The sequence below is a fragment of the Pelodiscus sinensis genome, chromosome 3 (assembly GCF_049634645.1).
Source record: "Pelodiscus sinensis isolate JC-2024 chromosome 3, ASM4963464v1, whole genome shotgun sequence".
Lineage (NCBI taxonomy): Eukaryota > Metazoa > Chordata > Testudines > Trionychidae > Pelodiscus > Pelodiscus sinensis.
Genome location: NC_134713.1, coordinates 112,132,876 through 112,158,288, shown reverse-complemented (window position 1 = coordinate 112,158,288; position 25,413 = coordinate 112,132,876). Strand labels below are relative to the sequence as shown.

Below are 25,413 nucleotides of genomic sequence, written 5' to 3'. Positions count from 1 at the left end.
TGGATCCCAGTTGGGGGCCTTGCTGGCCAGGCTTCATTTTAAATAAAGTACAATATTATGTCCAACACAAAGGTTTAAATGTTGTCTCTATTAATGGCACAGCTGGTGAACCTTTTTTGAGTTAGGGGCCACTGACGTACAAAATCAGTCAGGGACCACACAAGTTAAGGGAATATGGATTGGACAAATGGACTGTAAGATGGATAGAAAGCTGGCTAGACCAGGGTTTCCCAAACTTTTTACTTTAGTTGAAACCCATTTTTTTTCAGTACTGTTTTTTGCAACCCAAAAATATAAACACATTAAAAAAAATTAAAAATTTGTTCATTTTCAGTGTTTCACCCAGCTGCATCCTCCGCCCAGCCTGAGCCAGGCCTTGGGGGACCGGGTGCCGCATGGACACTCCTGGATGCGGGAGCAGGAGCAGATTGAGGTAGGGTATCTGGCTATGAGGGAGGGTGCAAGGAAAGGTAGGGTTGCCTGGTGTCAGGTTTTGTACCGGACAGTCCGGTATTTGAGGGTTCTGTCCAGGAAACAAATTGAGAAAATACTGGACATATAAAATGTCTGGTATTTTCTAATTAGGTAAGTTTTATTATTATTTGGTGTATCAGTCCGTAGCTGCGAACTGCCTGGCTGGTAAATGTGCTCACACTGCATGAGTGTGTCTACCAGCCAGGCAGTTTGCAGCTACTCGAGGGAGGGTATGGGGAACAGGGGGAAGAGGGAAATGGAATTCCCAGGGCCGGACTCACTCATGTGCCTGGGTCTGAATGTGCCCAGGTCAGTTCCGCTTCCCACTGGCCAATTCACTCCCCCCACCCGCTTCTCTTCCTGATCTCCCCCCTCCAGCCCCACTTCTGGTTCTCCCCCGCACTCCACCCATCTCCCCTGGCCAGCCACGCTGTCCCCATCCTGCCCGGCTTCCAGCAGCTGGTTCTCTCGTCCTCCTCCTCCCGATCTCCCACTGCACTTTCAGGAGGGGCCAGGATGTTGTCTCTAGCCTTTGTTTGCCAGAAAACGTGAATGGGTAATATGGGATGGATCATTTGAGGATTACTTGTTCATTCTGTCTGGTTTGATGACTGCTATCAGAAGACAGGACACCGGGCTAGATGGACCTTTTGTCTGCCCAGTATGGCCGTTTTTATGTTCTTACCAAAAGACACATACTTATGTCATGCATTATCAGATAGCCTCTGTATACTTGCTCCTGCTTTGAAATGATAATGCTGAATGTGTGACATCTCCATATCAACCACCTACACTGCACATTTAAGCTGAAGGACAAAATGAATTGTGGGAAGGGGGATTCCTGTTGAAACAAATGTTTACAATTTCTTCTTATCTCTAACAGTATTTTCCCAGTTTGCTGATTATTACTTGTTAAGTGGTAATTTCATGGCAGCTGCACGAGTATTTCCACGCTGTGGGCCCCCAGCTTCAGAAGACTCACTATCCTTATAGCCAAGGTAAGATGGTGATGTTGATTTTGGGTCATCCCAGTCATCATCCCAATCATCGTCATCAGCAGCTGCTAAAGGAGGAGGAGAAGGGTAAAGAGGGGAAAAATAAGTATTATTTCTTTGCTGAACCAAAGGACGCACCCAGTCTGCAATAATCAAAAGAAAAAAAAAGAAAGCTAATTCAGCTTCATGTTTTTGGCTTCTCTTAAAATTTATCCTCAACAGCCTAGACATTCAAATAAAGCAGTACAAGACGATTAAATAGATTGCCTTAATGCACCAATATTGTCTTTAATTGGGTACTTCATTGACACTTTCCCAGTTAACATACCCCAAATATAAAACCTTCTGTTTACCTGAACTACTAGTGTAAAAGACTAGAAAGTTATTTTAATACTGCCTGCAATGCTTAAAATAAAGGCTTTGTATTACTGAAACACAAGATTGTGGGCAATATATATCTTTCAAGTTCCAGCTATGTGAGTTGAACATGCCTGGGATTCTGCTCTTAATTCTCATAACTCATCTGCTAGTTGTTCATGAAGTTCTGAAAGGAGAGACTGATGTAGATCAAACTGCCATTTTATAGGAATTATTTTAGGAGTCCACCACATTTCTCCACAGAATTAGAATTGCGGGACTGAAAGGGACTTGGATACCTCATTATGGCCAGCCCCCTGCACTAAAAGCAGGATTAAGTATTATCTCCTAGACCACCCTGAAAGGTATTTGTGTAACTTTGTTAAAAACCTCCAATTACAGAGACTTCTCAACCTTCCCTGGTAATTTGTTGCACTGCTTAATTGTTTTACAGTTAAGAAGTTCTTCCTAGTATCTAATCTAAATCTCCCTTGCTGCAACTGAAGCCCATTACTTCTTGGCCTGTCCTCAGTGGACAAAGAGCAACTTATCACCCTCCTCTTTCTAACCACCTTTTATATACTTGTAGACTTATAAACATCCCCTTCAGACCAGTTCTCCATACTAAACAAAGCCATTATAGGTCACGCTTTCCAGACCTTTTATCCATTTTTCTTGTTCTCCTCTAGAGAGCCACCATTTGTCCATATCATTCCAGAAGTGCAGTGCCCCCAACTGGACTCAGTATTCCAGTTGAGATCATAGGGTGTGTCTAGACTTCAGAGTTTTGTCGACAAAATTGGACTTTTGTCGACAAAACTATACCTGCGTCTACACTACCGCTGAGTTCTGTCGACATAACGTCGACAGAACTCAGCAGTTTTGTCGACGCTGGTAAACCTCATTTTACGAGGCGTAACGCCTTCTGTCGACAGAGTTGTTGACAGAAGGTGTTATTGCATGTAAACTGTCCTTGCGTCTACACTGCCATGTCGACAAAGCAGCTTGCTTTGTCGACAGAACTGAATGTAGTGTAGACGCTCTTTGTCGACAGAAGCTTTGTCGACAGTATTTGTCGAATGTAGTCTAGACGTACTCTTCGGTTGAGTAGAGTGTAAGAATTATTTCGTGTCTTGCTTCCAACAAACCTACTAATATAGCCCAAAATATTCAACTTTTTTGCAACAGTATTAAATTGTTGATCCACTATACCCCCTAGTTCCTTTTCTCTAGTCCTCTTACTTAAAGGATCATTTTCCATTGTGTATGTGTGATACTAATTATTCTCTCTCATGTGCTTTTGTCTTTATTGACGTTCACCCTATTTATTCTAGGCCATTTTTCAAGTTTGTCCAGATAGTTTTGAATTTTAATCTTTTCTTCTAAAGTACATGCAACCCCTCCCAGTTTGATATTGTCCACAAACTTTAAAGTGTACTCTCCAAGCCATTGTCCAAATAATTTTTTAAGATATTGAAACATAACTAAGCCCAGAACAGATCCCTGTGGAGGCCCTCCTCTCCTATATGCCAGTCTAGCTTGACTATCAACCATTGATGACTACTCTATGAAAATATAGTTTTCCAACCAGTTGTGTACCCACCTTGCGCTCCTTTAGGCTGTATTTCTCAGCTTGCTTAGGAGAAGGTCATATGAGAAAGTATCAAAAGCCTTACTAAGATCAAGGTATTTCATATCTACTATTTCCCCTTCCCCCATCCACAAGGCTTGTTACCCTATAAAAGAAGGTATTGGCATGGTTTGACATTATTTGTTCTAGACAAATCCATATTTACTCATTACCTTATCTTGAATCTAGGCACTTACAAATGGTTTGTTTGATTTGCTCCATTATTTTCTGGGTACTAAAAACTAAGATGACTAGTCTATAATTCCCTGTGTTGTCCTCATAGATACTTCTGCTAACCCAGCCCCCCTAGGATCTCTCCTATCCTTCATAAGTTCTTAGTAGAATTATATATTGGTTCAGGAAATTTCTGCAGTCAGTTCCTTAAGTATTCTAGGATGTATTACATCAGACTCTGCTAACTTAAAGACACCTAACTTGTGTTAGTAATTCTTAACTTGTTCTTTCCCCATTTTAGCCTCAGATCCTACCTAAATTACACAGATGTTCATTATGTTAGTGGTCTTATCACTGCTCACTGTTCTGGTGAAAACAAACAAAAAAGGCATTGAACACTTTAGCCATTGCAACATTTTCTGTAATTGTCTCTTTCATCTTTGAGTAAAGTGCCTCCCCTGTCCTACCATGTAAAATCTGCTATGTTTATAAAACTTTTCATAATACAGAAAAGGGTCAGTACTGTACAGATGATTCTCCTATATATCAACATTCTGGTCCCATTTATTTAACGAGTGAATCAATTATTCATGGGATTATTTAGCTAACCTGGACCTTGATAGGCCTGTGGGTGCCCAAATTGTGCTGCTCCCTCCCAGTTGTTTGATGTGGTGTTTTTCTGCCCCACTGCACTTTCAGGTTTGCTTGCCCAGCCATCACCAGAATTTGTATTGTCCACGTTTCCAGATTGCCAGTTTGGCCAGGGGTCATGGGCACTGTTGACCTACAACATATAAATAGAAAAGAAGAATAAAAAACTGCTGAAGAAACAAAAGGGAAAATGTATCCTAAATTGTCACCATAGCTGGAGAAACCAAAATTCCTTAAATAAAAAGAAAAGGCTACACATTTTCCATGCTTAGTACTTGTCAATGACTTCCTATCACAACCAAGGGAAATCTCAGATGCTCATATACTAAGGGTATGAAGACCATATAAATACGTAGGTAGATACCGATTAACTTTCTACTGATAGTGATATAACTGAAAACAGTATTACTTTGAGTGGTTAAAGATAAATCATTGGTTCTAACAATTTTCTAAACAACCTTATCTACAGCAGTTTCTGGTTATTTCCAGTTGCGATGAAAGTGCATGTCAAAGAAAAAACCAAGACTTGACATTTTTATGAAAGGTTATTCCACCTATAAGCAAATACGAATACAGATATTTGCTACTTTTATTTCACTAAATCAATTATCAAATATTTAAAAGATGAATATAAATTTTCCTCTGTTTTGTGCTTTGAGAAAATAAGTAAATGTTGATTTACATGCAAAAAAGAGCACTCTACCAGAGATATTACATGTAAAGGGCAAGAAACAACCAGAGTCATGTTTATTTTATGACAGAGAAAACAAGACAATTTAGAATTAGTGTAAAAAGCCTTACATTTTGCATAGACTCTGCAAAGCAGTGAATTCAATACTTCTGCCACACATCAGCGTCTTGACTGAGCAATCGCTAGCAATCAATTTCAATCTACTATATATTTGAGAGAGTTTGTTCATTCAAGAACTCCTCCTAAGCCATAAGAGGTAGGACCACCAAATTCAGTACAGGCAGTCCCCGGGTTACATACAAGATAGGGACTGCAGGTTTGTTCTTAAGTTGAATCTGTATGTAAGTCGGAACTGGCATCCAGATTCAGCCGCTGCTGAAACTGACCAGCGGCTGACTACAGGAAGCCCGAGGCAGAGTTTCTCTGCCCCGGGCTTCCTGGAATCAGCCGCTGATCAGTTTCAACAGGCTGAATCTCGACGCCAGTTCTTACATACAGATTCAACTTAAGAACCCCAGGCGTCCCCAAGTCAGCTGTTGCTGAAACTGAGCAGCGGCTGATTCCAGGAAGCCCGGGGCAGAGCAACTCTGCCTCGGGCTTCCTGTAGTCAGCGCTGGTCAGTTTCAGCAGCGGCTGACTTGGGGACGCCTGGGGCAGAGCAGCTTGGGTGCTGCTGGGTTGCTCCAGTAGCGCCGCTCCTTGGCGCTACTGGAGCAACCCAGCAGCACCCAAGCTGCTCTGCCCCAGGCGTCCTGATTCAGCCGCTGCTGAAACTAACCAGCAGTGGCTGAATCAGGACGCCTGGGGCAGAGCATCTGGGGTGCTGCCGGGTTGGTCCAGTAGCGCCCAGAGCGGCGCTACGGGACCAACCGGCAGCGCCCCAGCTGCTGTACCACAGGCATTCAGAGCAAAGCCAGTCTCCAGCAGACCAGGGAGACGGGGAGCAAAGCCGCGGAGCACGCGGGCAGCAGGATAGCCGCAGCGTGTCTGGGCTGTCCCACTGCCCCCGTGCTCCGCTGCTTTGCTCCGCTTTGCTCCCCGTCTCCCTGCTCTGTTGGTCTCCAGCAGATCAGGGAGACGGGCAGCAAACCCCGTTCGTAACTGCGGATCTGACATAAGTCGGATCCGCGTAACTCAGGGACTGCCTGTATACAGCTTCCTTTTATCCTAACTTAAAGCAAGGACAGGGTTTGGTTGTGCCAGGAAAATGGGATGTGCCTGAAATGGGATTGCTTCTCACAAAGCCATACAGAGAAGAGACAAAAATCACCAGGGGCTGGCTCAAGGCAAGCCCCCCTGTCCGGGGCTGGCCCAGCCTCCTGTCTCCCACCCCTCAGGTGCCCTTGAGGAAGGGTAGGAAGGGGCTGAAGCTTCTCACCTCCCCTGCACCAATAGGTACAGGAACATTGCTGGCAGTTCCCCTTTGTCAAGTGAGAGGGGAAAGTGCACAGTTTGCTGCATTCCTCACTCTGGCTGGGGAGTGCAGAGGGCAGACAAACCTGGACCTGCCCCAGTGGAGGACGTACACCCCACCCCCACAGCTGTGCCCACTGGAGCTAGAGAGACCATGGATAGGTACTGCTGTGGTGAGAGGGGGCTGCGATAGTCCTGTCTCCCTGGGACAGCCTGCATATTAAACCTTTCATCCCTAGCCCCATGCCAGTGCAATGATTTAAATGAAGCATGTACATTTTCATTTTATTTTTCCAAAACACAAAAATTAAGTTAAAGACCCGGGCAATGCTAGGTAAATCTTCTAGTCATATATAATACTGATTACCTACAGCATTTGCTAGAGTAAAATGCTCTAAGATTTCAGGATTTCCATTGCAAAACACTATCAGCTTTCTCTTGGCCATCCACTGCCCTTGCAGAGTTTTTTCACATGATAATAAAACATATTTAAAACACTCTTCCTCAAGTTTTCCCTGCTTTATTACAACTTACTTCTAACTTTCTTCTTCTAGAATAGTGAGAAAAATCTGCTTCACTATTGGAGTGATAAAAAAATTAAAATAATTTTATCCGAAGCATGGAAAAAATTAAATTTAAATGAAGCATGTACATGCAGCTGGCACAAAATACTTTTTTTGTTCACATGTAATCAAAACAGCTGAACTTTAGAATTGATACTTTTCAAACATCTAATCCTAAAGATTTATTTGAAGGTCAGTTTGGAGAGGGAGACTGGAATGATTAAAAAATATATACGCGTCTGCCATTCATTCATCACAACTTTACTAGTTACCCTGGTACTTTTTCACTTGCGATTTCAAACAACAGCACCAATAGCTGCATTGGTAGGATTGGCAGGGGAGAAGGGGGGGGGGGGGCGGGAGAAGAGAAATCACAGCCAGTATGAGGATGGGATGAATGTGTACGAATAGGTACGTTACTTATTTAAATTCTTCTCCAAATACAGCCATACAGTATGCCACACTTTAGGAATGGTAACAGAAAATGACAGATAGTATAATATGGGAAATATATCCTCCTCCCTGATATTCTAGCAGTTCATCCATGATTATTTCAATTATATATGCTTATCTGGGTCTTTGACAGAAGGAAGAAAGAAAAGTCCATGTAGTTACAGCTGAACAGGAAATTTATAGAAAAGTAACTAACATTTTAACCTTCAAATCTCATGCATGGAGGAAATTCAGTCTGCATCCATGAAGTCCTTTTAGACTCCTCAATGTTACTAGGTAACTGCTCACTAAAGATTACACCCCATCCTGGCCAACACTGAGCTGGTGAGCATTGAGCCATACATTCATGACATGCCAACTGCATTACTGCAACTCATACATATGAATAAAGTCACACACACTAAAGCTGCAGCTGGCACAAAATGCAGGAGCCTGTCTCCTCAGCAGCACAGATTGCTGTGAACCCCTCAACCCAGTGCTCTGCGTTCTTTACTAGCTTCGTCAATTAATGCACACAGTCTAATTAAAGGGCTCTGCTTTGATGTCAATCCCTCCATGAGAATTATGGATTGTTATAATACTTTGGCCAGTGGTCCCCAACGTAGTGCCCGCCGGGGCATTTATGTGCGCCTGCCGAGTGACATGGGCTGGCCCAAGCCATTCTTGCACCTCGGGTCCTGGGCGCCCAGCGTATGTGCGGCCCCCACCCCTGGGCATGCAGCAGCCCCAAAAGGGTGGGGACCACTGACTTAGGCCATCATCTCTGCCCCTCAGCCAGCACCTCCCAGAACAGCTTGTGTCCATCAGAACAAAAACAGTCTAAACACAAGAGAGGATTCAGTACAGGAGACTGAAAGGAACTGAACCTATACTGAGGAGCTCATCCCCCCCCAAAAGACAAGAATGACCATGAATCTCACCATTTTCGGGATCGAATGTAGAACTCAAGTCTTTGCTTTAGCTTTTCTCAAAAGGTCTTCACATACAGAAATCCCTATTTATACTAAGAAACTACTGCGATAGTTGGGACCTGCTCAGAATCTATGAGGATGGGGGCTACATAAAGTAGCTACTTTACAGAAATACACAACTTAACCAAAGACACTGTATGCTGAGGTTAGATGATGAAACCAGACCTCAAATTAGCAGCAATCAATTTTCATACAGAGATGACCAGCTAGGAATCTGTCGGGGAGGGCAGGGGGGCAGGAGAGAAGCACCTCTTAAGACTGGGTACTCGTCACTTGTTCTGGCTCAAAGGCCCGAAGATCAGTTTGGCTCCATGCCAGGCTTGCACCATGCACAACGCTAGATCTGGGGCTCTTCTGAGCTCATAAGTTTTTTTCTGGCCAATGAGGACTTCCAAACCCATGGAAACACTTGATCTAAGAACAACTGCTCTGGGGGAAACTGCTGTTCTTGTGTGCCCTGATCTAACACCCTCTTGTTCTCATTCATTCTAAGGGAAATAAGCTGTAATTTGTGGAATCTGAATTTGTTCTCAAGTCTTTGATTATTTGATACATGCATAAGCAGGGACAGACACAGTTCGGGTCACAATGGAGCATCTAAGATGCTGACTAAAAAGGAGGGCATATACTAAGATCAACGATTTGGGAAAGCCAGCTACAAGGAGAATATTATGTATGCAGCAGCTAGGAAAGAACTACTTGCATAATACACATTTGCTTGTATACTGTTCAACTGATTGAGAGTGATCAGCTCAGTAATAAGAAGACTGACAGAAGGGGGAATAAAGGACTCCACAAGAATGGGTGACACAGGAAATCTAACCACTGATGCAGGAAACAAAAATATTATAGAGTGGCCTGCTAAGAAGGTTGAGGGCCAGGAAGGATCATTTCCACATTGTCAACAGAAACAAGTGCAGGTATATCTGAAAAGCGATGTACTCGGGGATAGAGAAAAGGTAAGAATTCAGGAGAAAAAGCTGAGTTGCCTCTCGTGAGGGAAGGGGACAGGCAACTGAGACCCTGAGCTAGAGTACAAATTCCCTCCTGAGAGTTTCCTTAATTTATTTAACGGAAACAGTCTTCTGAGAAGAATGAGTATGCTGGTTTCCAGTATGAACAAGAAAACAACTGACAGGATGGGAACTGACCCAGTCCAGTTAAGCATAGAATGCCTTCTGTTTTGCTTCCATTTCCTTACCCATAGGGTTATACAAATTCATGTACCAGTGACCATAGGGGGAAAAAAGTGTATGGGAAAGGAATGGAGTATTTTTAAATGGTACAAAATTTGGGAGAGGGGGAATTTTGTTTTGTGAATAGTTTTTCCGACAAAACTTGTGTAACGTCTACACTGCAATCACGTTCTTTCGAAAGTTCAGATACTAGCCAAGTCCTTCCTTGCACTTTATGTACAGATCAGGGCCTGATCTGCTGCAAACCTTCTCCCAGCTCCTAATAAACAATAGGTAATTAATGCCAAATTGCAACCAATTAATTATCAGATATACAGACAAATTATCAGATATACAGTTGTGTGTCTGCATACGCAAACACACGATTACATGGTCTGGGATGTTCCTGGATCAGAGAACCCAGTAGCCTAGTGACAGAAGGGCTATCCTGCTGCTTCAGCCTGGCCCTGCTTCTGATCAGGGCAGGGGCTGGAGCTGGCAACAACAGAGGGGCTGGAATCAGCATCAGTCACTAGCAGCCTGGGGCAGCATCTAGCAGCGCAGGACCAGGAAGCAACAGCCTGTGGCAATATGAGGCCAGAGCCAGAACCCTGGACAGCCCATGGAAGCAGGACCAGAGCCTGCGAGCTATCACAGGGTAGGAGTTTGAGCCCTTGGCAGTGGACTGGGGTTGGCAGCAGCCCCCAGCAGTCTGTGGCAGCATGGGGCTGGGACCAGAGCCCTGGGCAGCCTGTGGAAACGTGGGACCAGAACCTAAGCTCTCGGCAGCCCCCAGGAATCTGTGGCAGCAGGACCAGAACCAGAGTCAGCCTGCACCAGTACAGGCAGCAGCCTTTGGCAACCTGCGGCAGTGGGGCCAGGATCAGACTCATAGCAGCATGGGGCCAAGACAGAGTCTTTTTGATTTTAACAATTACTTCTGCAAAACACTAACTATTTTGATAGAACTTTGCCAAATGAACCCTAGAAATTTTGCAACAGGATGCAAAACTTCCAATTCTCAAAAAGCTGAACTTGCAGTATGCATATTTTAATCAGGAACTAGAGTGTCACACATTGGGGAAATAGTATCAAGAAAACAGAAGCAAAAGATCACCAAAAAAACCCAACTTATCTAAATATTCTTAAATACCAACATACAGCTGAATGTTTGATATTCTAAAGTCACTACTATATTATACAGCTTTACCCTCAATGCCAATTGGTGATCAATTTATGCCATGAATTGCTAGGAAGGATAGCCTTTATGTTTTACCCTGTGGTAGGTAGTGAATTTAATCTTATTCTTACTATATTTATAACTTTGACTTAATGGTAAAATCCTACTAGTCCTTAAAAAATATTCCAAGTGAGAAAACACTCCATAATTATTTTGTCTTTTTGGGGAGGGGAAGGTGTCTTTTTAAAAAGGGGTATATAAAAAAAAGTCCATAGAGTTGCTGGAAACATGCAACTTTTTTTGGTAGCCATGGTCTATCATGCATATAGGTTACTTAGCGTACAGCTACACAGCATCCTAAACTCAAAATAAGATTTGTGTATCTTATTGATTGTATTTCAAAATAGCTTGTTTTGAAATTTGGCGCATCGATACAGTGCTAAATTTCAAAATTGTGTATTAGTTCAAGACATCCCTTAACCCTCATTCCACGAGAGTTACAGCGAGGCCAAAATAGTGCTCCCATTATTTCGAAAAATATTTCGAAAGAGACAGCTTGTTAAGACATAGGGTAGCTATTTCAGGATACCTCTGGTGTCCCAAAATAGCCATGCTGTGTAGACATACCTGTAGAGATGCATTTATTGGTTTTAACAAGATTTCTCATAATAGCTGATAAAGCTTAATATGAATACCACAAACACATCTGACTAGCCAGGTCATACTGGTTTGGCCCAAATTTTTTGTAATGTAGTTAGCATGCACATACAGTAGTCTTGTTTCAGAGATAAACATTCCCCTCAAAATACGAAAAGAAAAAGGACATTCGTTTACATTCTTTTCTTATATACCATCTTACAAACTCTGCTGCTAGAATATAAACACAAACCGAGAAATATGCATTAGAATGGTTGGCAGACCTTTGATTATAGTAACATTACAATGCAACACCACAGGGAAAATTCGTAAGTGTTACTGAACGAGAATGAAAAAGACACTATTTCAAGCACACATTCTGAAGCCTTCCAAAGATCTATGGATCCTACTAAGCAGGCAATGCCTTTTCAGAAAAAATAGGAAGATCATATTGATAAGTCAAAATTTGGCTAGAATACAAAAAGCTAAAGGAATTATGAAGCTATAGTTTTAAATTCTACTAACAACCGGACACAACAATTGGACCCAGATCAAACAACGGTAATTCCATGCAAATAAGTATCATTCAGTTGCATAAGAAAAACAAACACTATTGAATAAAAGTACAGTATTTACATAACAGGAAATGAGAGTTACTCACCTGGTGCAGTAACATCTGTTCGAGATGTGTCCCCCCATGGGTGCTCCACTGAAGGTGTCGGGCTTGTCCTGGCGCCGCAGTCCGGAAAATCTTCATTAACAGTAGCCCCACCGGACAGCTCATGCGGTCTCATGCTGTTTGCGCCCTTTCGCGGAGTGTGGTCCGGCCCCATAAGTTTTTCCTAGCTGGGAGCATCTGAAAAAGGTAAGAACCCTAGCTCCGAAGCAGGGAGGAAGGTGGGACGTAGAGCACCCATGAGGACACGCATCTCAAAGAACAGACATTACAGCACCAGGTGAGTAACTCTCTCTTCTTCATCGAGTAGTGTCCCCGTGGGTACGCCACTGAAAGGTGAGTACATACTGCTATTGATGTGCTTTGGACTCATGGTCTCTGTGCTGTGGATAGGATTGCTTGGGCCACTGCATAATCATTCTTCAGCATATTCGTGAGGGTGTAATGTCTGGTGAAGGTAAGAGTAGAGGACCAGGTTGCTGCATGGCATATATCCTGTAGTGGTACGCCCTGAAGGTAAGCTGTGGAGGTGGACATCCCTCTAGTGGAATGGGCTCATGGTCGGTGCGGTAGAGATCTATTGCGCAAGGTGTAACATTGTGTGATGCAAGAGATGATCAAGTTGGAAATGCATTTTGCAGAGAGCTGTTGGCCTTTTGAATGTTCTGCTGTAGATAAGATAAGACACTGATTTTCTGAAAACACATGTTCTTTCAAGATAAAAGGCCAGTGCTCTTCTGATGTCCAGTGGATGTAAGTGCGTCTCTTCAGTGGTGGAATGAGGTTTCAGGTAGAAAGTCAGCAGGCTTATGGGTTGGTTTATATGAAAGATGGAGTTCACCTTTGGTAAAAATGGAGGGTGAATGCAAAGCACTACCCCATGCTCGATAAATAACGTGTAGGGAGGATCAGCCGAGAGAGCCGCTAACTCACTCGGCCATCGTGCTGAGGTTATGGCAAGCAAGAATGCCTCCTTCATAGTGAGCATGTGGAGACTGCATGTGGCAAGTGGCTCGAAGAAGGGGTGAGTAAAAGTGTCCAGGACCAGACCTAGGTCCCACAGTTCCGGAAGGTGGGGTACAGATTTACGAGCCCTTTTAAAAATCTTTTGGTTAATGGGTGAGCGAATACTGAATGATCATCGATGGGAGATCAGAAGGTTGAGATTGCCGCCAGGCGTGCCATCTTTAGATGTAGGATATAATCAAGTATTTGCTGAATAGGCAGGGAAAGAGGGTTGAAGCCCCTCTCTCAGCACCAGGACTAGAACCGATACCATTTGTGGGGGTAAGTCTTTCGAGTGGTGTGGCATTTGCTGTGTATGAGCATGTGTTTTACCACCTGAAAACACCTCATTTCCGGAGTTTGGAGCCAACTGGGAGCCACGCAGTGAGGTGCATGCGATCGACATATGGGTGGATTATTGTACCCTACTGGTGAGACGGTAAGTTGTATAACTTCGGTAGTTGTCGTGGTTGGGATGTCAATATTCGTGATAGTTGCATTAGCCACGTCTGTCGGGGCCAAAAAAGGCGCCATCAGTATCACTGTTGCACCATGCAATGCTATATTCTCCAGTACTCTTCGGATGAGTGGGAGAGGGGGAAAGGCGTAGAGCAAGTGGTGATGAGTCCAGTTGAGTAGGAAGGCATCTCCTAAGAAAGCTGCGCCAATGCCCGCTCACGAGCAATAACGATGGCACTTTTTGTTGAGATGAGTGACAAAGAGGTCTATACAGGGGAATCTCCTGTGTTGGAAAAGATCGAGGACGACCTCGTTATGCAACTCCCATTCGTGTTGTGGGAGGAATTGTCTGCTGAGGGTATCGGCGATGGTGTTGCCCTTGCTGGGAATGTATGTCGTGGTAAGGATAATACCGTGTCAAATAGCCCAGTTCCACAATCGGATGGCCTCTGCGCAGAAGGATCGAAAGCAAGTGCCACTTTGCCATCTGATATAGTAAACAGTGCATGTCAGTGAGGATCTGAACCATAAGACCTCGAATCACATGAAGAAAATGTTTGCAGGCATTGAATACCACTCGTAACTTGAGGTTATGTGCTGCAGAGACTCGAGGCATTCAGAGACCCTGAGCCCGATGGTCTTGCAAGTGAGTGCCCCACCCGAGTAAGGACGCATCTGTTGGGATTTGGACTGTGGGTTTCTGATCATGGAAGGGAACACCCGTTAGCATGGTCTTGTGATTGTTCCACCATGCTAGTGAGTCCCTGACATCTTTTGGAATGGAGACTGTCCTGTGTGTTCTGGACACTTGGCGTATATACTGTAAATAGCCAATGTTGAAGGCCCCGCAGATGAAGTCTTGGATGAGGCACCACATACGTGGTGGCAGCCATGTGCCCTATCAGCTGTAAGCAAGTAAGTATACTGGTTTTGGGAGCAATCGATAAAGTTTGAAGAAAGTCTTGGATGATATGAAACCTTTTTAGAGGTAAGTATGCTCTTGTGGTTAATGAATCAAGCCTCGCACCAATGAATTCTAGGGAGTGACATGACGTTAGGGAAGATTTGTCGAAACTGATTATGAGCTCCAGAGCTTTGAACACTGTCCTCGTTGTGGTGACCGCCAATGTAGGTCACCAAGGTGGGAGCCTTCAGTAGACAATCGTCTAAATAAGGGAAGATTGTAATGCCGAGACGCCAAAGGTAGGCAGCCACAACCGCCAGGGTTTTGGAAAACAAACGCTCTCAGCTCTGCTGAAAGCCCAAAAGGTAACACTCTGTATTAGTAATGCTCCATGCCCACTACAAAATTGGAGGAACTGCCTGTGGGTCGGGTGTATCGTTGTATGAAAATAGGCGTCCTGTAAATCGAGGGATGCGAACCAATCCCCTTTGTCGAGAGCTGGGATGATAGAGGCTAATGTGATCATGCTGAATTTGTGTTTGCATAGGTGATGGTTGAGCTGACAAGTCCAAAATAGGCCTCCACCCTCCTGACTACTTCTTCTGAGTGAGGAAGTACTGAGAATAAAAACCTTTCCCATAAAACTGATCTGGCACCTTCTCCATTGCTCCAATGGTAAGTAGGCAGGAGACCTCTTGTTGCAGAAGAGGCTTGTGAGAGGAGTCCCTGAAGAGGGACGGGGAAGATGGGACGGGAAAGATGGGACGGGAGGGTGAAGTGTGTTGAAAGGGATGGCATATCCCAATGTGACTGTCTCGGACCCAGCAATAGGTGGTTATGAAAAACCAACGCTGACGATATGGTCTCAACCGGTGATGGAATAAATTTCTCTACCTTGTGTGGCACCTCTGTCAAAGGGATCGTGCACAGTCCCTCAACCGACACGTCAAACCTGCTGCTGCCCTTGCTGTTGATTGGGCGCTTTGTTGGGCTGACAATGTTTTCGTGGGCATTGTCTGTCTCAGCTGATCATATGGCCTGACGTGGGGTGCGGCATAAGAAAATGGTCTCTGTTTGTTGTAGCACATGTATCTCTTTTGTCTATACGGCGGCGTGTACATCCCCAGTGTTCTCAAGGTAGTGCAGGAATCTTTGCTTGAGTGGAATACCTGATCCGTATTTTAAGTGAAGAGCGACTGGCGATCGAAAGGTAAGTCCTCAACATTGGATTGTAGGTCTTTTGGGACAGCTGCCAGGTGCAGCCAGGACACATGGCGCATGACCACGGCTGTAGCTGTGGTTCATGCCACTGCGTCGGCAGTGTCGAGGGCGATCTTCAGCACTGTATGAGCTGCCGTGTAGCCTTCTTGGACTGCTGCCTTTAGGATTTGTCTCTTGGTGTCTGGTAAATGTTCCAAAAGAGGGTCTAGTTTTGTATAGTTGTTGAAATCATGGTTAGCGAGCAGAGCCATGTAATTAGACATTCTTAAAGTTGAGGTGGCACAGGAATATACTTTTCTGCCTAAAACATTCAGCCGCTTAGCTTCCTTGTCATTTGCAGTGGTTTTGCCCTGAGTTGTTTTTGACCTCTGTTGTGCAGCATCAATGACGAGGGAATTGGGCTGGGGGTGCGTAAACAAAAACTCCATACCCTTAGGAGACAAAAAGTACTTTTTATCCAACCGTTTGTTAGTCGGTAGGGTAGATGCTAGAGTCTACCAGATGTCATTAGCAATCTCCGGTATGGCCTCGTAGAAGGGGAGTGCTAGCTTTGATTTTTGGGATGGCTGCAGGTTCTTTAGCAAGAGATGTTGTTTTTGCTCCATGTCTGTGGTTTGAACCTTCTGAGATTGAGCAACTCTTTTGAAGAGCTCCTGGGAATTGCTTATGGTCATCTGTCAGGGAAGATTCCCCCTGGAAATTCCCTGGGATGTGGAAGTATGAGAGGCTCAGGGGGTTCAGGTGATGGGCTCAGGGTTGGTGTTTGGGGGGGTGCAGGAGTGTTATGACGCTGCAGCCAGATGGGGGTTGGGCCGCAACTGGGGGCTTGTTGGCCAGGCTTCATTTTTAAATGAAGTAAAATATTATGTTCAACACAAAAGGTTTCAACGTTGTCTTTTTTTGTGGCAAAGGTGGGGAACCTTTTTGGGTAAGAAGCCACTCAGTTGGGTGAAGGAGGCAGTTGTGACCTGAGGCACGGTATTGGCGTGCAGGCGTTTGGATTGTGACCTAGGGCAGAAGGGGATTGTGATCTGGAGGAGGGGAATCGGGTAAAGGATCTGAGAGGAGGTATGGGCTCAGGAGGGGGGCAGACAGTTTGGGCTCTGTGGGGTAGAGGGGCAGAGGGCTGGGGGAGAGGGAGGTGCTGGGGTGCCACAGGCAGGCTCTGGGCTGGGAGACTCACCTGTGACACTCCAGAGCAGCAGCCCAGCAAGTTTCTCAGGAGCCTGTCCCCACCCCAGGCTGAACGACTATGTGCTCTATAAAAGCCTGAGGGTAAGGGAAATTGGTGCTTTGCACTCTGCCTGTCCTTGAAAGAGGCAGCTTCCATTGGCCAGAAACCAGCCAATGGGATTATGCTGGGGATGGAAGCAGCCAGGAAGCACCACTCCACATCCCCTCCCAGCTCACAGTTTGTGAAAAACAACCCCTCTGACAGCCACTTTTCTGAGTGGCATGCGGCGGGGGAAGGGAGGGGAGCTTGCCTGGGGGCTCCCTGCTGTGTCTGCAGGCCAGATGGTTTTGCCCAGGCCTTCCATAGGGCTAGCATGGGCTCCCTGCTGCAGCTCATCTGCATGGGCTGAGCTCGAGCTTCAAAAGAAGCTTATTTGACTCTCGAGCCACCCCCTGCTTTAAAATATAGATCTGGTTTAGCATGTACCAAATTAGCCCCCCCCCCCCCCGCTTGCAAATGATGTTATGTCTGGCTCTCTCTAGGACTACAGGTGCTGAAGAGTGCTGTCAGGCATTCTCTGAAGTACCGTGCAAGAGCCACTATCTTATGTAATTAAAAAGTTATCAACTTAAAAAGTAGTCAAAGAAAAACAAAGCTAGCTAAAAGGAGTAGGATAATATACCTGCCCACAGCCTCCTGCCAACTGAAGTGGTTTTACAATCACATTTTCCTATTTTTGTCTTTTTCCTCTCACTTTCCTGCTGAGTGGTACCTTCCCACATGTCTATACAGAGGAAATAATGAAACTGACTACAAAAAGTGCTGTCAAACGCACAAAGTAACCACTGAAAAAGAGTGTGCTCTTCTCTCTAATCTTTCAGTTTCAGTAATCATTGATGTTATGGCTCATACCATAAAAAAGTTTCCAGTCAAATGTGTAAATTAAGGTGACAGAGTGCAGTTGGGAATCTTGCACAATCCACCACTGGAAAGCCAGTGACTAGAGAGACTGGTGAAGGAAAGAATGATGGGAGACTTTTTGGGGCGTTTTCCAGAACTTCCTTCTCTTTGCCTCTCATCACCAGAAAGCATATATGTGTGTGTGCGCGCGTGCACGCACAGTTACCACTTTAAATCTGTGGCATATCTAGGATGGGACCAATTGCTGTGTGAGCCCCAACAATTTGAATATTTGTGTCTAAAGCACATGACTCAATGAAGGGCTTTAAAACCCCTCTGCTTGGTCATTTTAGGCAAGCAGGCAAAGGTTCCAGGCAAGTAGTGGGGGCGGGAAAAGCTTCTATCTTCCTGTCTCTCTCAGTATCCTCAAACTCAACAGATCCAAAATGAGTCAGCCATCAAACCAAAAATTAAATGATTGATATTAAAAAAACCACCCCCACATATTTGGAGTTATTTCCTTTCTACTTTGAATCTTTAGATGGCATCTGGCGCACATTTCAAGCTTTCCTTTGAAGACATGAGGGCAAAAAACTTTTTAAAATTAAAAATAGAAATTCTAAGTTCACCGACTTCCAGAGCTAAGGCTTTAAAAAAAAAAAAAAGAAAAAAAAAAAAAACCACCCAACACCATGATACTTTTGAGTTGACAAGAGTGGTGAATGGGCAGCACCAAGTGTTTCTGGGCACTCCATGTCTGCTCTGGAAGTGATGATAGGAAAGAGTGGCATATCTTAGGCAGTGCTAAATCTTTCCAGGAGGGTTTAAAGCCGCTGAGGTCACCACTGTTTTCACAGGATGGGGAAGGGCATCAGGGCAAAGAGCAGGTAAACTGCTGTTCTTCTCATGGGATGGCAGGTGGGAGAGAGGAGCAGAAGTCTTAGGCTGAGAAGATGGGAAGCCAAGGCCCTCTTGTAGGCCAGGAGAGCCAGAACTTTGATTACTGAAGGAGGGGCAGCAGAGGAAGAAGTGAGGAATGATTTTTAAAGCAGAAGAGATTTGAGGAGTTAGCATTAATGGAGTATGGAAGCATCATTCAAAGATTTGAGAAGATGATCGATTTCCTTGAGCAATGAAGATGTGCCAATGGAAACTAAAATCTCTATGGTTAGAATGAATGAGAGAGGGGAAAACAAAGATTCAGCTTTTCATGGAAGTATAAGCTGAAATTCTTCAAGCCCTGAGCGATGTTCTCACGTGAGAGTTATAAAACAATGTATTAGGCTAGCAGTCAATATTTTTTAAACAAGTCGTCATGCGAGAGTGTACCCCAATAAGGATGTAAAAGAGTAGTCAATTAGTCGACTACTTGCATTACTGCCCCTATATCAGAGGCAGCAAGATGGGGGGGGCAAGAGCCAGTGCTTGTGGGAAGCCAGTTTAAAAACCAGTTCCCCCCAGCACTGTCACTCTCTACCCCCATGCTGCTACCTTTATCAAAGGCAGCAGTAGGGGTAGGGGGGAGGCAGGCAGGGAAGGCTGCTCTGGCAGCAGCCCCTGTCCACAGTGGCCAGGGCTGGCCGCAGCCTCTGTTCACAGCAGCCAGGGACCTGGCTGCCTGTGCACCCTGGTCTTACTACATTTAAACTGCAGAGCCACAGTGGTGGTAGCTCCTTCTGAGTGCCTTCCCTTATCAACTAATTGTGTAGTGAATTCAAGTTGTATCAATTACATGATTACCCAATTACCCAGCTCTTAACATCCTTACCCCTGGAGGTATGGCTACCTACTTACTATGGCACTGACTGATTATACAATTTTTTAAAAATAGTATTGTCTTCACGATTGGAACTGAAGTGGATATTCATTAAGATTCATCTAGATTTTTGCCTAGTTTAACAACAGGCTACCTAAAAAGCACTAGCAAAGACGATATAAACTAAACTTTCATATAGACATTGCCAAGAAGTGGGTTATGCCAACGAAAGCTCATGATACTATCTATATTTTTTGGTCAGTCTCTAAGGTGCTACAGGACCATTGTTTTATGTCCTATATACATTATACATGAAATGTAAATAAATCATTGTAATATAAATATTGTATCATTACAAGGTGAAAACGAGAAAAGCAATTTTTCAGCAAGTGTGCTGTCATACTCCTATATTTTTAGGTCTGATTTTAAAAGCAAGCAGTTTAAGTGAAGTAAATTTGCAAGGGGGGGGTGGAAGGGAAGGAGGAAGAAGTTACACAAGACAAATCAGACTTCTGAAATGGGTACAGTAGTCTGAAAGTGACTGAGAACCAGTGTTAGATAGTTATATACCATGTAAGTGCATGTTATTTTAAATGGTTAAGGTTTAATGAAGAAAAGTATTTCATTGAATACAGCAAAACGATCCAAAAAAGTAACTACCTAAGAATATTTTGTTTTTAAAAAGCCTTTATGAATATAACAGACCACATGAAATGCTTTATTTAAGAATGCCATTTTTATTCAGTGCACCACGTGTCAACTCTTCTTAAACTGTACAATCACAGCAATCTCCCTTTGCTCTGCCAGTACTGCCAGCCTCAATGTCCCATTCATCTTTTTAACCCACAACCATCTCCATCTTTTTCCAAATGCCCCTTACGCATGAAATGTTCTGTCTGTTCAGGCTCCCCAGACAAACTTCTTCCAGACTGCTCACAAATCAACAGCCCCTTTAAAATATGAGTCATCCCTCTTCAGAGCTTACTATTTATTCCACATCTGTCTTGTTTATATTGCAAAGTTTACAGAGTAAGAATTGTCTGTATTTGCATCTTATAGAGAGCCAAACAAAACTGCTAGCACTGTATTTAGAAGAAACATTCCATTTGGGGAGTGGGGTATTAATATTTATTAGATACTATTGAGTACAGAAATATTCAGTCAAGTCTTTTAAAATTTTAAATTGAGCCTGGAACCATCTGATGCATTTCTTCATCAGTGTGTAGTCAAGTAAACAGTTTAGGGAGAGCAGTACAAGCTGTACTGTCTCAATCAACTTAAAACTGAAGACACAAGAACAGAAATGCTGTTCATTCCATTTATTTGCATTAATGTTTAATTAAAATCTTACAATTTTAAGTAGTGTAATTGTTCCTATGGAGAGCATATAGAAGAGAGTAATGAAAATGACTGGAAGGCTGGAGGAAATGTATTACAATAAGAGACTTAAATAGCTGAATCTGTTCAGTTGATCAAAAAGAAGAGGGGTGATGTGATAATAGCGTATAAATACCTGGAGGGAAAAGAGTACTACAATGCTCTTCAATCTAGTGGAGAAAAGGATAACAAGAACTAATAGACAAAAGCTGAAGCCAAACAAAGTCAAAGTAAAAACCATGTTCAAATGTATGAAGTGATGAGAGGGATTAGCTATGGGAACTACCTACCAAGGTTAATGGTTGATTCTTAAATCTCAGGCTATGGATACACTACGCACTTTACCAGAAGAGGCAAAGCAAATAAAACCCAGCTTAGCATTTTCTCGCACTTTATTGTGTAATCTCTTCCGGTCCGTTTTTGCACAAGAGGTTTTTGCACAAAAACAAGCAGTGTTGGTATGTCCTTTTTGCACAAAAACCCCTTTTTGAGCAAGATCCTTATGCCTCCCCTGGGAGGGGTTTGCACAAAGAAAAACATCCAACCTGCTTGTTTTTCAGCAAAAACCGCTTGCGCAAAAATGGACCAGAAGAGATTATGCAAATGAAGCATGAGAAAATACTAATCCGCGCTTCATTGGCATTGCCTCTTCCAGCAAAGCACGTAGTGTAGCTGTAGCCTCAGTGTATACTACTACTAGGGGGATTCTGTTTGCCTGCCTGCCAACAGAAAATGCCCTCATCCCTGCAAATTTCCCGTTTTCTTGAAGAAAACAATGGAGAAACAAAAAGGAAGCCACATGGAGGAGGGAGGCAAAAGCAAGTGGGTACAATCAGGTGTGGCGTTTTGAGGGTGGGGGATTTCCCCCCAAACAAAGGCAAGGCATAGGCACATTCTGTTGTGCGTCACTGCTCCCCCATTTCTGCAAGCACAGAGATGCCCAGTGGAAGAAGGCTGCATCATCTAGCTAAATGCAGCTTCCTGGTCCTAGGGCAAATTGTGCTTCCCTTCTGTGTACTGGCTAGGACCCTTGCTATTTTCTGTGGAACAGTGAGTGCCTGTAATGGGGCTGGGTAGAGGGGTGAGGAGAATGGCGAGGCCAGGGGTGGAATAGGACAGAGGGAGGGAAATAGTGGCAGGGAGAAGAGAAAGGGGAATCACAGGGGGAAACAGGAGCCTGGCATGCAACATCCCCTTGGCAGTAGCTTAGGCTTCTTCATTAAGCAGACCCATCGAACCTTCACCCTGACAAACCCTACCCCCCTACACCTGGACCCCTCTGATAAGGCCTCCTAGATGCTCCCACCCCAGTAACCCTTCCACCCCATCAAGCCCCACTCCCTGCACTACACTTGTATACTATTGGGCTGAGCCTGTCCAGCTACACCTTGCTCAGAGGGTATAGAGATTGCTGAATCTCTACACTGAGGAAGTGGGGGCTTGAGGGCAATTTGTAGATCTATACTAAGAGTGAATGTAGAATGGTGCTCGAACATGCGTTGGGTACACTGAAATCCCACTGGCACAGGTTTTGGAACCATTTGCAATCCAGTATCATCAGTGCTGTCTGCATTGTGCTTCTCACAAGCTTTGTGAATTCCAAAGGTGAGCCATTTGCTCCCAAACATATCTAGGACAATAATGGACTGCTGAATCAGCACACAGCCAAAAAGCATGCTTGTCACAGCTGGAGCAGGATGCACACAGGCTATGCTTTGTGAACTCACATTATACACTCCCCTGGACCAATGGAAGAGGAAGAATAGTATGTGTATGCACTTGTATATTACTTTTAACTGTAAGTAAAATACCCGCTATGTGTATGAATTGGCATGAATTGTTAATTATGGTTGAAATGACAGCTTATGTAACATGGAAGGGAGGGATGGTAGTTTGTATGACATGAATTCTGGGTTTTCATTATCGACTGATCTCAACAGATATACTGAGAAATTGTTTGGATACAACTTCCTAGTTGCATCTTATTACATTTATCTTCATTCTTCAGAATCAACATCATATGATGTGATGATAGCAATAAAATTTGTAAATAAAAAGCCTTTATTTGTAAACATGGCTGTTCTCCCCTCCCCTCAAAAAAGATATTAGTAAGGCTCCATTTAGCTTGTAATATTGAGGCAATTGCAGATTCCACAATGTTATGTTTCTACTGCTGTTTTGACAGTGAGAGCAATGGGTGGCCTTTCTCTGGCCCAGCCCTAGGCAGTCAACAATGGAAACACAAAACTAATACAGTAGACTTCCGATAATCCGGAAACTATGGGACTTAGTCCGGCATATCTGATAATCCGGCACCACCTATCAGGAGGTACTATAAGCAGGTTTTTTTTTATTTATTTATTTATTTATTTTATATATATATATATATATATATATATATAGAGAGAGAGAGAGAGAGAGAGAGAGAGAGAGAGAGAGAGAGAGAGAGAGAGAGAGAGAGAGAGAGAGAGAGAGATTAGATATAGATATAGATATAGATATAGATATAGATATAGATATAGATATAGATATAGATATAGATATAGATATAGATATAGATATAGAGATAGATATAGAGATAGATATAGAGATAGATATAGAGATAGATATAGATATAGATATAGATATAGATCTATCTATCTATCTCTCACACACACACACACACACACACACACCTCTGTATACATTATATGCTGTAGATAAAGTGTTCTAACCCTTTTTATTGTACATACTGTATACTGTAATGTTTTAGTTTTTTTAAGCCTTTTTTACTTTACCCTTTTTGCTCAGTTCAGCTGCAGCTGCTGCTACCTTGTGACTCATTTTTTGCCGAAGCTCACTCACTAGGCTCTTGCCATTTTGATGTTGGACTATCAGGAGTGCCGGACTATTGGAGTTTTACTGTAATGGCCCTTCATTATTTGCAGTAACAAGGCCCACTTACATTTCTTCAATCTTCCATGGCTTGTCTGCAATTCAGCTGCAATTTTTTGACAAATCATCCTTTCAGTTCAATTTGATTGATCCTTTCAATTCAATTGCCTAATTGACAATTCAATTAGGGCCTTCAATATTAAAACATTGCTCGACAGGCAAGCTGCCATTACAACACCAAAATCAGTAATAAAATGGAGTGCATAACACAATAGTTTCATAATTCAAGACAAAATGTCGTATGCCGTGTCCATTAGAATACCACTGCAGACAGTTAAGTACATTGTCAAAAATGGAGTAACAAAATGGCAATGGCAAGCTGCTGAGTAGTCCTTTAAATCCTGAACTGACCTGCTATAAAATTATGGAAATCCTACAACAAATATCAGATCCAGCCATGCCAAATAAAAAGAAAAATTTTTCTTTGGAGTGTGTCAAAAAATTATTTTGATAGTAACACATACAATTTCTACATCGCCGATCTTGCATGGCATTACAAAGACAAGTAAAAAAGAAGGTAGAGCTCTTTTACCTAAGTCAGAATATCGGATTTTAGAAGTTTTAATTCTACAAGCAGATGCTGCGAATAGCCAAAGCTAGTAGAGGAATACACTCTGACAAGATCAGAAGAAAACAGATTTTGTTTAGTTCATAGATTTCTATGATTTTGCTTTATTCATACAGAAAAAAAAACCCCCAAAAATTCTTATTTTCTTATTTCTAGTTTGTCAAAATTATGCTAGATTTTCCAGCTGCATTTCTAAATTACACATGGATGAACAAATAAGATGATTTTTAATCTTCAGAAAAATTTAGATACTTCTCTCTCAATTGCTTTTTCCATGCTTTTGTAAGGACTTATAATAGAAACTCTGAGTTACAAACACCAGAGTTATGAACTGACCAGTCAACCAAACACCTCAATTGGAACTAGAAGTAAACAATCAGGCAGCAGCAGAGGCAAAAAAAAAAAATCCAAACAAAAAGCCACACAAATATACTAATTTCTAAAAAGTAAACTACTAAAAATAAAGGGAAAGCAGTGTCTTTCTTCTGCATTCTAAAGTTTCAAAGCTGCATTAAGTCAAAGTTCAGTTGAAGCTTCTGAAAACTATGTTTTGTTCAAAGACAACTCTCTATTCCCAATATGTTTGTAATTTTCAGGTTTTACCATCCAGATATAATGCATATATAAATATAGTGCAGTACCATTTAAAACATAAGCAGCATTATCGATAGAACCCATTATACTAACAGTGCCAAAAATAAACTGACAGCGTACCTGGTTATTGGTTTTAGCAGCTGAGTTGATCTGAGCTGCATTTGAGGAGAGGGAATCAAAAAAGGCTTGGTCTGCTACTGAATTGCCACAAAAAAATCCATCTTTTGCACCTTCAGTTAGAATCTGAAAACAGACAAGTTCTTTTAAGACATCTGTCATTTCTTACAGGAAATAGCTGTAACTATAGCATGTAAAAATTGTATCTTAACTATACTCAAGGGTCATTAGAACTACTGAAATTAAAGGATTTTAAAAATTAATACAATTCCTACTTTAAGTGCAGACAATAAAATAAGCTATAAATTAACAATTCAGAACACTGTGTACATTTCCTGCATTAAACAATACACCAAATTTGGGTA

General features: G+C 43.0%; 1 protein-coding gene across 3 annotated transcripts in view; it reads right to left on the bottom strand.

Annotated features, from left to right (window-relative positions):
• Window positions 1–25,413, bottom strand: part of SNX9 (sorting nexin 9) — a 115,170-nt gene that overhangs the window by 51,304 nt on the left and 38,453 nt on the right. For 2 of the 3 annotated variants that reach the window (XM_075924521.1, XM_006114991.4), the window contains exons 4-6: window positions 25,052–25,174; window positions 4,240–4,414; window positions 1,384–1,537 (exon numbers count right to left, since the gene is read on the bottom strand). In XM_075924521.1, the coding sequence (XP_075780636.1) occupies window positions 1,384–1,537; window positions 4,240–4,414; window positions 25,052–25,174 (452 nt within the window). The remainder of the gene's footprint in view (window positions 1–1,383; window positions 1,538–4,239; window positions 4,415–25,051; window positions 25,175–25,413) is intronic. The other variant, XM_075924522.1, reaches the window with a different exon arrangement.